We start from the raw sequence: 13080 nt of genomic DNA, 5'->3' as shown, positions 1-13080 counted from the left end.
GTGGGCGTGTATGTGTGTGTGTGTGTGTGTGTGTGTGTGCCTGTATGCGTGTGTGTGTGCGCGACACACTTTTGCTGGACTCATCCTAGTGTGCTGTGGACTCTCTATATACTGCCCCACCTCAGCCTGCAAAGCCCATCTGAATCAGAGTTTGCTAATTACAGAAGACAGAAACATTCCTCCATATTGCATGATGCAAAATATGGGAGTTAGCAAGTCAAATCCAAACCACTTACTAATCATCATTTCATTCAACTTGGATGTGGTCATAATTTCCATTTGCTAGTTTAATATTGAGAAAGTGTAGTAAAAGTTGTTTCAATTGTCTTATTATGATTTACTGCAAAGTGACCTCTGAACAAGACCACCCACCTGTCATCAAACTACACTGAGTTCCTACTACAGCCTCTGACTGTGAACTGAAGATTCCTGGAGAACTAGAAGAATCATGGAGGCTTTAGGGACAGATCATGGGCTGAGAGTGGTAAAGCTGTGATCGTCTTAGATCATAGGCCTGCTTTATCTTTACACTACTAAAGTTCTGGGCAAAATAGGAAAGATGCTGTGTAAAGTAGAAAATAATCCAGTTAGAATTCTGTGATATATAAATTCTTTAACTCCTGAAAGTGCAGTCAGCATGGTGGATGTGTCTGGCGAAGCCTTTCATTATTGCTAAGACTACAAGCAATGAAAGGAAAGCCAATTAGGAGGGAGTTTCAATAGTCCAGATGGCTCATAATTAATGCTTGAATGCATATTTGCTGGATCATTTTGAGAAGGTGAAGCAGCCTAAATTTTGGCAGCTGAAGGATAGACCCAGCAACACCTTCAATTGAACCAAGATCACGACCTGAAACGGGGTATAATTGATGTAGAAAGCTTTTCACTAGCTATTTTTAGATGCATACTATGTCTTCCCTACAACAAAAAAAGAAAATTTGGCACATATTGCAATAACTCATGACAACCAATCACAAGCAAGTTTAGAGTTAGTTCATACAGTAATGTAAGACAATGAGCTTTTATGGACTAGTGCACATTAGTGTTTTCTGAATCTTGTTTTAGCACTTCAGTGTTCATTTATACCTATTACATAAAGTTGGTCATACACACATGAAATGGACAACCAGCAACTTTACTGACAGTATTAACCACTTCACTACTGAGGGGTTTTACCCCTTGAACACCAGAGCAATTTTCACCTTTCAGCGCTCCTTCCATTCATTCGTCTATAACTTTATTATTACTTATCGCAATGAAATGAACTATATCTTGTTTTTTTCGCCACCAATTAGGCTTTCTTTAGGTGGAACATTATGCCAATAATTATTTTATTCTAAATGTGTGTTAATGGGAAAATAGGAAAAAATGTGGGAAAAAATTATTATTTTTCAGTTTTCGGCCATTATAGTTTTTAAATAATGCATGCTACTGTAATTAAAACCCATGGAATGTATTTGCCCATTTGTCCCGGTTATAAAACCGTTTAAATTATGTCCCTATCACAATGTTTGGCGCCAATATTTTATTTGGAAATAAAGGTGCATTTTTTCAGTTTTGCATCCATCCCTAATTACAAGCCCGTAGTTTATAAAGTAACAGTGTTATACCCTCTTGACATAAATATTTAAAAAGTTCAGTCCCTAAGGCAACTATTTATGTTTTTTTTATTGTATTTTTTGTTTTATTACAAAAAAAAATAATAATTGGGGAGTGTGGGATGTAATGAGTTAATTTATTGTGTAAAACTAATGTATTTGTATATGTAAAATGCCTTAGGGTGTAGTTTTACTATATACAGTGAGTTTGTTGTCATGCGACCTGTAAGCGTCCGGAAGGATGCTTACAGGAAGCAGTACGAGGCTGGGAAAATCACAATGATCGCGCTGTTTCTCATAGAAGCAGCGGATCATTGCGGGGGCTTAGATCAATGAACGGGAATGGATTTTCCCGTTCATTGATCTCCGGGCGAGCAGTCGGCGGCGTGCACGAGCAGCGGGAGCACGCGCACGAGCGGCGGGAGCACAGACAGCGGCGGTAGCGCGGGAGGTACGGATTTCTCCATCCCTTGGTTTTTTAGGGGGGGAAAAGGGATGGAAAAATTCATACCGTAGGAGGTAAAATGGTTAATTATGTGAGGGGCACAAAAATAAATAGGTCAGAATTGAATGTACACTCTAAGAGCTGGTTTACACTTGGCACTTTTGCAGCCGGCGATCAGCAAAGCGCTGCTGCTAATGTACCCATATGGATACATTCTCACTGCAGCGTTTGCAATTGCGATCAATCACAAACGATGATCACACTGTCTTTCTCGATCTGCTTATTGGCCCCATTGCAGTAGCCAAATCATGCTTGCTGTGGCCAGGAGCATTCTGTGCATGCATGGCTGCAAGTCTTAATGTATGCACATGGTAGAGTACTCCCGGCCACAGCAGCACATCAATGAGGCGTACCGCCGAGCCAGCACATGCGCAGTAGTGCGCAATTTGGTTGACATTTGCTACTGTAACCAGGTCGAACAACGGATTGAGGAAAAGGATCGGGAGGACAGCCAGAGACCTGCAAGCCTAGGGGAGCTGGAAAAAGCCCCAGGTAAGTAAAACAACACTATTTATGTTCACATCTAGTAACCTTTAATCCAAGTTGCAGGTTATTTAACCTCCCTGGCATTCTATTAAGATCGCCAGGGCGGCTGCGGGAGGGTTTTTTTTTAATAAAAAAAAAACTGTTTCATGCAGCCAACTGAAAGTTGGCTGCATGAAAGCCCACTAGAGGGCGCTCCGGAAGCGTCATTCTGATCGCCTCCAGCGACCAGAATAAACAAGGAAGGCCGCAATGAGCAGCCTTCCTTGTTTTGCTTACATCGTCGCCATAGCGACGAGCGGAGTGACGTCCTGGACGTCAGCCGACGTCCTGACGTCAGCCGCCTCCGATCCAGCCCTTAGCGCTGGCCAGAACTTTTGTTCCGGCTGCGCAGGGCTCGGGCGGCTGGGGGGACCCTCTTTCGCCGCTGCTCGCGGCGGATCGCCGCAGAGCGGCGGCGATCAGGCAGCACACGCGGCTGGCAAAGTGCCGGCTGCGTGTGCTGCTTTTTATTTCATTAAAATCGGCCCAGCAGGGCCTGAGCGGCGACCTCCGGCGGTGATGGACGTGTATATTCGTCCATACCGCTGAGGAGGTTAAAGGATATCTGTTAGCTACAAAAGTCAGGTGCAGACTAAACACTGTCTGAAAAACATCACCGGTGAACACATAGAATAAACTTTGCTGGCCAGCAATTTTTGGCAGCCAATCACCCCCCCCCCCCCCCCCCCAACACTGAGACTATAGTTCATCTAGTATTTCAGTTAACAGTTAGATGTACGCCAAGGTTTGACTAGCCGATCGGCTATTAGTAGCCAATCAGCTAGTAGTTTGATAGTCCATCGGCTGTTACTAGCCTACTGACTAATACTTTGGTCACTGTTTTGGTACGTTGGGCACTGGGGGGCAAGTGTAGGTCATTAGGAGGGAAGGTTAGTGTTAGACATTTGGAGGGGATGTAAGTGTTAGGCATTAGGAGGGAAGGGGAGGTTAGTGTTAGGCATTAGGAGTGGAGGTTAGTATTAGGCATTAGGAGGGGAGGTTAGTATTAGGCATTAGGAGGGAGGGTTAGTGTAAAAATAGGAGGCTGGGTAAGTCTATAGTAAAATATTGGTTATATTACATTATGGATATTTTATCTGCATCATCCGACGCTCAGTTAAACATACAGCGCCGCTATATATACCCGGATTACTAGCCATGTTCACAGAATTATACATTTCATCTTAACTACTTGACAAATACCCCAAAAAGTTAAACAGCATCAGGCATTTCAAATATGTATGGGCAGCGTCCCTCTTTACAAGTAGACAAACAAGACAATTTTCAATAATAAAACAAAAACTGGGGGTCTGAATAATAAATGTATATAAAAAAAAACATACATGAAAGAAAGAATGCTTGGGATACAGAAAGGAGCACTTTTTTTTTCTTTACAGTAGTTAATTTACTAAACACGAATGTCTTATGTGAGCTTTAAAGAGATGAGATAACAAAGAGTGCGGTAATATTATACAGCGTTGGTGGCATTTGAGTCAGGCATTCACTAGCACTCTTTCTCAGACATCCTGATAAATAGATGCCTGAGGAAATGACATGAACTCTCTAGAAAGCTTCCATCTGATTGTACCATATGGCCAACAAAGGTATCGTCTTCACCCGTTCCTTTGATTGTTTTCCCCTTACAAATTGCATTCTGTGTTGGTGAACAAGGCTCTGCGCTTAGTTTGCCGAAATGCGATCTGGCTATGATTTCAATATGAAAGTGTAACATCTTAGCATTTCACAGACTGGATAGAAAGAACTGACTTTGCTAAATGGTTTGAGGGCATGGCTGAAACACTGGGGAAATGAACTATTAACAGGCTGTTTTATCTCTACCTGAGCATTATAATGCCCCTCTATTTATCACACTGTTTTACAAATTACAGCGAGAATGATATCTGATGACATTGAGTAATCCTGGGTAATCCAGCAGAACTGGGCTGCCTAATAGATAATTTGCCTTTTGTTAGTACTCTCATCTCCAACAGTGATAGGTACTTGTTCTGCTTATTGGAGAACAGTATTTCATAATTATTTCACTGTACCAACAAGTTGAATACTGTGTGGCCTGAGTGACCGTCACAAACCTGAAGCGAGAGACGATCATTTTGTGTCTTGTTTTGGTGATTGTTTGTGTTTCATGTAATTTTTTATTCAAATGTGTTTTTATCATTTATTTATTTATATACAGCGATGAGAACAATTTTTACAAAGATGTAATTTCACATCGAAAATTGCAATTACGATTCGAAATCTTGTAATGGGAAATTTCAGTAAAATTTTAAATTCATTTCATCTGTAATTGTAATCATTCATAATTCCGCGTACATTTTTGCATAATTTGTGCTGACTTGAGCGGTGAATGGCACAGCCCTCATACATGCTGTTGTCGTCACAATCGCTCCATATGTTAAGGAGAATAGTGGGTGCAAGTGAAAAAAATAAATTCAATAAAACCTTGTCGTTTTTGAGAAAATCGATTTTAAACATGCAAAGGAAAAATGTTTTTTAAGCTGTCATTTTTCTGAGTTTTAAAAACATTTTTCTTTGCATTTTCAAAATCAATTTTCTCACAGACTTGTACCCACTATTCTCCTTAACATATGTAACAATTTTGGTGACAATAGCATGTATGGGGGCTTTGCTATTCACTGCTAAAGTCACAACAAAATTATGTGAAAATTATGCAAAAATTATGTGAAATTACAAATGATTATATGAAATCAATTGAATTTACAAATAGTAGTTACGTCTAGGCGTAATTGTGAAAATGTATACAAAATTTAGCGTAATTGTAATTAGCGGATTACAATCATCACTATTTATATGGAGCCTTCTGGTGTCACAGCATTCTACAGGGTACAATAAACGCATACATGTAAAAAAAGCACCTGCCAAAAAGGAGGTAGGCCAGTGTTTCTCAAGCCTGCCCTCGTGACTCCCCAACGGTGCATGTTTTGCAGGGAACCTCACCTACGCATGATGGAATCCACCTGGTCGAGACACTGATTACCCCACCTGTGCATCGGTGAGGCTGCCTGCAAAACATGCACCGTTGGGGGGTCACAAGGACAGGTTTGAGAAACACTGGCATAGGGGATTGCCACTAGTAGAATATCAGTATCATTACTATATAATGATACTTATATAATTAAGTATCATTCTACTACTTAACTGCGATAAAAAAATATCAGTATTCTTTACCAATATTTTGCTATGACCTAATCTAATGCTCCCTTTACCATTGCTTAATTCTTAATCGCCCCTCTAGTGGCGCCTCTTTACCCCGTGGCTTAACCCTTAGCCACTCCCCTGCTACAGAATCACAATAAGCCACAAAAAAGTGACATTTGGGTGCTAGAGGCTACCGACTAAATATTGGTCACCGGGGCTATTTTATTGCTAGCCTCTGGTGCCCAAATGTCACTTTTTTGAAGAGAAATGTTGCCGTAACCTCGGGCGTCCAATTTTCATTAGATTACTGCTGACCGCAGTTTTGGGTGTCCATCATTGCCATTGCAATAATGCGCTAATCAGGTGTCCATCATTACATACCATGGCCGGGCGCTCATTTCCCTGCACTGCTACTAGTCTTATCATTGAATCCTATGAATCATTTATCATTAAATCCTATGGCGTGTCCTTTTTTCCATACTGCTGCTCGCGCCCAAATTTCCTGTTTCGCAATGAACATAAAACATTCTCACACATACCTAATACCAAAAACAAAAGGAATAGCCAAAAATATAAATGTTGTTTTGTTTAGAAGCAGCGGATGTAACTAGTGGAGGAACTTCAAAGGTGGGCTCCTGAAACAGAAGAAAAAAGAGAAAAAGCCAGGCATGCCAATATAGTGTAGTAGTTAAAGCAGTACTAAACTGATGCTGATGCAGATAAAGCAGAGGGACACCAAGAGCCCCAATAGTGTAATTCATCTTGGGGACAACAAAATAAATGAGAAGTTAAAATTATACTTACAAACCTGGGTTACCAATAGGCAACCACTGTATAGGCAGGTGGGGAGAACAATCCTGACCCCACTCAGGAATAAAAAGTCGCTCTCTGTAGACAGGAAAATAGGGTAACAACCCTCCACCCAGGGTGGACTCAATGTAGTGTACAAGATACAGAGGCGCCAAAAGACTAAAAGGTAATTAAATGAACTTAAAAAACCAACTGGTTAAACAGAGGAGGCAGCGGTGGTCTTACCCGCTCCAAACAGACACAGGCAAGGACTGCGATTCAGACAGTCAACAATTTATTCGGAACTCCAAAAAACAATGCAACGCGTTTCACGGGCCATACATCCCGCTTCCTCAGGCAAAATACAGTAGGAGTCACAGAATCTGTATTATATCAGCGAGCTCGGCGCCTCTGTGAAGGCGCCGAGCTCGCTGATATAATACAGATGCTGTGACTCCTACTGTATTTTGCCTGAGGAAGCGGGATGTATGGCCCGTGAAATGCGTTGCATTGTTTTTTGGAGTTCCGAATAAATTGTTGACTGTCTGAATCTGAATCGCAGTCCATGCCTGTGTCTGTTTGGAGGGGGTAAGACCACCGCTGCCTCCTCTGTTTAACCAGTTGGTTTTTTAAGTTCATTTAATTACCTTTTAGTCTTTTGGCGCCTCTGTATCTTGTACACTGATGCTGATGCAGGGCTGAATTGTGTGTCCCCAGTAGATAAACTGGCTTGCGGCGTCCAAGGTATACCGCACTAATTCACCGACTGCAGCTCACCTGTTCCAGGCTGTGGGAGTCTGTATTCCGGCAGACGGTCTACGGATAAATGGTATCCCAAGCCCAGCACTGGAGTCTATTTGTGTGGGATATGCTGCCAAATTGTGTATTTTTGGAGAAACACTGCCGCATTATGTGTCTTCCTCTCTGAGGGCATCTACCTGCTTGCCCTGGGCCTGTTATTTGATGTCAAAGAGGTCTTGCTGCTGCCATTAGCTGTTTATGGGTGGGGGGATCATTGTCTAATTATCTGTATGGTCACTTTGCCTAACTGTGCTTTGGGAGAAAACTCGGGCCCACTGTCTTTGCATTACACTGTTTCATTACAGTTAGCTCTGTCCACACCCTGTCATGGCCACGCCCATTTTTTGCCACAGGCCAAACTCACTCCTATTCTGGTCCAAACCCTCGGTGAAACTTGCGGTCCTCATGTAACCCTTGAGTCAAGAAGTTTGCCTATCTCTGTTATAGAGCATGTGGATAATTCCGTCTCCTTCTTTTGGGTGTTTTTGAAATATTGAGCATACAGGTGTGTCTTGCCTAAGAAGAGACCGCCTACTTGTAGTTTGTTGGAAATTAAAATAGTACTGGCGCCATAAGCAGAGGGCGTAGAAATCTGGGCCATTGTCTACATATTGTGCCTCAGTTTAATCAATGGCATGTCTGTAAAATCAAGTTTGACTGTGAATGCATTGGAAATCCATGTTTTATTAGAATAAATTACCAAATGGCTACAAAGTGACTCATTAAACTATTTTCTTAGTGGAAGTTGAGATATACTTACCATGTTAATGTCCCAATGCATTTATTATTATTGTTTTCATTATCATTAATAATGTCGGTACTTGATACTTAGAAGCATAAAATGTGTGTACAGTATACACTGAGCATAATGCAGGCAGTTTAAAAGCAATGATGTTGTCTCAGGAGGGCTATCCACAACTTGAGTGCATTCTATTAGCGGTCACTGCAGTCATTGTGGGCTTCAACAATGCACCTGTTCTCTGTGGGGAGCTTTCACTGATATTAAACACAATAGGCTACTCCAGACAACCTGACAGCCCCACAAGGCATTAGCCAAATAAGGTGATTTCAAAAAGGAAACTGAAGACTTTAATGCAAACTTCCGCTGGAAATGAAATACGGACATACCTGTTTTAAACATCACATTTTTTGAATGTGTTCAGGATGGGATGTCCATAGATGAATTACACAGTGTGACTTGTGAAAAGGCCCCACACAATGGAGTGTGGGACGAGGCCTGTTCTCTGTAAATGTGGCTACAAAGAATCTCCAGGCACACTTGTAATCACAGAGTCACTTCTAGGAGAGCTATTTTTCCTGTTATATTATTTATTGTAAAGTGTGATGACTGCTCTATGCAAATATATTGTGTCTGTTTTCTTTTCTCTCTCCAAGATTTTATAAATCAGTTTCTTAGCGATTCGCAGACTGGAGCAAACACTCAGCCAGTGAGTGTGGAAGTCCTCTCTTACAATCTTGGCCTGGTCCATTGGCCTGGTACTACAGAGAATTTTACCCATTTTCACTTCAAATATACAGTGATATTAATGATATGGTCTACTTTTAAAGTCTCTTGATCCTGGTTGGGAAATTAAATTGAAAACAGGCAAAGTGAGAATTTATCTCTTTACAGGACAAGGCTTGGTTCACACTAGAGCCAAAAACTGACCTTTTTGCAAATGTTATGAAATAATAATCTTCAATATAGGTATCTACTCTACAAACAATGGGCTTGATCCAATTCATTTTTTTCTCCTAGGAGATACTTTTTTTTATCTTCTGTTTAAAATAGCTTTTGCACTCTGCAATCAAAAAAGTACAAAAAAAGTAGGTGAAAAAGTTCTGTCAAAATTACTCTGGGTATTTTTTTGCTTGCTGGGGGCTTAAAATGCATTTTATTTATTCTGTGGAGATATCACCTGGGAGAAAAATTAGGAGAAAAAGTGAATTGGATCGGGCCCAATGTGTCTAGGACCTGGAACATGTCACACAGTGGGTAGTGGGAGCACTGGAGGGCAGCTCTTTGTACTTCACTGAGACTTGATGCTCTCTCCATGGATGGACAGAGCATTTCCATGGATGGACAGAGTATTTGTAGTGGCATCCCTGGTGTGCTACGGAGAACCTGACTATTTCATCCACATCTACAGGTAGTCCTCGGTTTACAGACGCCTGACTTACGAATGACCCGCCAATATGAACGGCCCGATCCCATCGTGATAATGTAATTTCCGTGGGGGAAGTTTGAAGAAGCGTTTTCTATTAATTTCAGAATACAATTTATATATTGCAGGCTGAGGAGTCTCCATGGAAGGAGGTGGCTGCCCTCACTTTCAATGCTCTGCATTGGATTTTAAACAGTCGTTTGTAATAGTTCAAAAGAGAGCAAAGTCTGGCACTGCAGTGTAAATTGAGGCATTTATTTCAGTAGTGACTTTTGATGCATCATGTACATACAATGCAACATTCAGTGGAGTAGCATATGTCCTACCATTACAAGTGAGGGTGCTGGGCACAGAGGGGCTCATATCAAATAATTACACAGCACATATCTAATAATTACACACACTAGCCCTGTTAAAAGTGCCGCTCCATGACAATTTTACTATTATGTACACCATCTAAGTAATGTGCATTGCACGTGCACACATGGTGCAGTTCATTCTATGGCGTGTTATGTACACACCTCGTGCGCTAGTTACGTGCCATGTGTTATGCAAATAGTGTAATGCACGGTATACGACCAGCACATGTTCTGAGTTGCACTATATGTGCAATGGACGTTAAATATTTGAGTAAAAATGGGTAAAGTTGCACTGATAACTAATTTTAATGGTATAATGTAAATCAATCCCCTTGTTGCTTGCTAGCATCCTAAATGTGCACACTTTAGATATTAAATTGGCCTTGTTCTATTGTGGCTTTTAGGTTGCATCAGCATTGCCTATCTTATGTCTTTTGTAGTTAGAGGAAATTAAATATTAATATATAATTTAAAGACATTGTACTTAAGGTACACTATATATATATATATATTTATCTGAAGGTCACTGAATTTATTGGTTTTAGAGATATTATATTTAAGACTGTTATTTTCTCAGGACATGTGATTTACAGTGTATGTATACATTTTTTGTACCATGTGTAAACATTAAACACACACGTTGAATTAATATACAGAATTTTGTTGATATGGGATTACCACTAGTTTCTCATCTGTTTTAATTAACCAGTATTGCAGAACAAGAAAATGGAGGAGACTGGCATTTCGGTACCTAAAGATTAATACAAATAAAAGACTCCTGCTAGGATAGCTTTATATACCTGCAATCGCACACGCACTCATTCACAAACCTCTCAATCACCCTCATCATGATTTGATATGACCAAGGTGAGGTTGATGAGTGCAATAGCAGATAATTATCTATTAATCCAGTTCATGTTTGCTGGATCACATATGATATTTCCACTGGTGAAGCAGGTCAAATTGGCGATGATGGCTTCAGTGTTGCCAACAACGGTTATTGGTAACATTTAGCCACAAATTAGGAGGGTTAAAGTAATGAGATAAAGTAAGAAAAGGTTAGCTTTAGCTGTTAACCACTTGAGGACCCAGCCTTTACCCCCCCCCCCCCTTAAGGACCAGCATGTTTTTTTATGATCTGTGCTGGGTGGGCTCTGCAGCCCCCAGCACAGATCAGGTTGCAGGCAGAGCGATCAGATCACCCCCCTTTTTTCCCCCCTATGGGGATGATGTGCAGGGGCGGTTTGATCGATATCAGGAAAAGTTACACATTTGAGGAAGAGTTTAATATTAGAGATCAGGAAGAACTTGACATTTGAGCAGGAGGTTGGGACTAGGTGTCAGGAAAAGTTCATGTCGAGGGGAAGGTTAGGCTTTGGGAAAGGGATATACCTATAGGTGAATTAGCTAATGGTTTAGGGCAATTGATATGGAAATAGCATGGGAATACAAATGAAAACAGTGTCACATACTTTAAGTATAAGAATATAAGGAATCTTATTCCCAATACTCTGCAATCACATCAATTCTACTGTACCTTACCCATACATACCGTGGAGTTGCTTGGAGAGCTCTAGCTTTTTCCAGCAACTCTTGGATCTCATTTCCACAATTCCCCAACAAATGCAAACATGGCAATATAAGTAATATTTAAACCACATTATGTGTTCTTTTTTTCAGGTGGGAGACAAAAGCTGGAGAGACTCAGTCTGAAGAGGAAAAGAAGATGTTGGAAGGTCTAAAGGAATTGATTCTGAATGTAATACAGTTGTCCTGATAAAGCAATTTATAGTAAAATCCTACTGGCAGACCATAAACCGTCACTCACAAATGAAAACTGTAAAACAAACTGAACGTTATTCCGGATGGAGTTTGCAAAAAAAATAAATACGATCAGAAATCAGAACTTTAGAAATCCAAAAACTGGTCAAGAAAGTGTGCTACGGCTTTATCTAGAAGATACATTTATGTCTCTTATCAATACTGGACCAAATATATATATAGAAACTGCATGTTTTCTATAATCATTTTACAAATAAATGGTCAAGTCCAAATTCCTGGAATTTTACTGCTGGGCTTCCCTCTGCATCCTGTATCCTTTTGCAGTGCAGGAGGAGGGAGGGTAACTGCCCAGGCTGAGTTCTGCAGTGATGGGTGAATAGTGGAATATTGGTCATGCCAAGAAGCTATTTAAATAAACTAGAACCATTAAGGTTTGTAAACGCTCTTGTTTATGTAGTTTATGAAGGTAAGGGAAACTGACAGACTGGTGAATGCCTGAATGTTGGCTTTAAAGCCCATCTAAATCCTGGCACCAAGATCACTGCCATTGTCTCCCCCCATAAAATGTATATATAGTAGAGAAGGTTTCACCTGCTAAAACAGCTGTCACTGCAGCAGGCTGTGTTGAGGAGGCTTCTGTTGTGCTTGCCCTGCATTAAAGGGGCCCTGAGCAGAGGCATCAATTGAAAATCTGGACTTGCCTGTGGCTTTCTCCAGCCCATGAGGTCCCCCAGCATCCTCTTTGTGCTTTCTTGGTCCTGCTGGTGGCTGCGGTTATCCGATAACTTCAGCGGAAGTCGCACATGCATGGCTGAAAGCATCGTACACATGTGCGGTTCTCTAAAGACTGAACCGCGGAAGTGTAGGACACTGAGGCCCCATTTACACTTAATCAGTTGCTCTCAGTTAAAACGGTAAGAAAACTGATTTTCAAAGTAAGTCCCATGTTTTCCTATGGCACCTTTCATACTTAAAGGGGAACTGAAGATAGAGGTATATGGAGGCTGTCATGTTTATTTCCTTTTAATCAATACCAGTTACCTGGCGGCCCTGCTGGTCTATTTCTCTGCAGTAGTATCTGATTAAAACCAGAAACAAGCATACAGCTAGTCTTGTCAGATCAGACTTATAAGTCTGAACCACTGAAACACCTGATCTGCTGCATGCTTGTTCAGGGGCTATGGCTAATAGTATTAGAGGCAGAGGATCAGCAGGGCTGCCAGGCAACTGGTATTGTCTAAAAGGAAATAAACATGACAGCCTCCATATACCTCTCTCTTCAGTTCCCCTTTAAAGAAAACCTGAACTGAAAATTAAAAGTCAAAATAAGCATACACAAGTCATACTTACCTTCCATGTAGTCTACTCCTCAGTGTCTT

General features: G+C 41.0%; 1 protein-coding gene across 5 annotated transcripts in view; it reads left to right on the top strand.

Annotated features, from left to right (window-relative positions):
- Positions 1-12385, top strand: part of KIAA0825 (KIAA0825 ortholog) — a 516601-nt gene extending 504216 nt beyond the window's left edge. For 4 of the 5 annotated variants that reach the window (XM_068247538.1, XM_068247506.1, XM_068247507.1 and 1 more), the window contains one exon: positions 11600-12385. In XM_068247538.1, the coding sequence (XP_068103639.1) occupies positions 11600-11696 (97 nt within the window). In that variant the 3' untranslated portion in view covers positions 11697-12385. Of the gene's footprint in view, positions 1-2516; positions 2596-11599 lie in introns of all 5 variants that reach the window. The other variant, XM_068247509.1, reaches the window with a different exon arrangement.
- The last annotated feature ends 695 nt before the right edge of the window (positions 12386-13080 follow it).

The sequence above is a fragment of the Hyperolius riggenbachi genome, chromosome 1 (assembly GCF_040937935.1).
Source record: "Hyperolius riggenbachi isolate aHypRig1 chromosome 1, aHypRig1.pri, whole genome shotgun sequence".
Taxonomy (NCBI): Eukaryota; Metazoa; Chordata; class Amphibia; order Anura; family Hyperoliidae; genus Hyperolius; species Hyperolius riggenbachi.
Note: the sequence above shows the minus strand (reverse complement) of the source record. Positions and strands in the feature narration are given on the sequence as shown.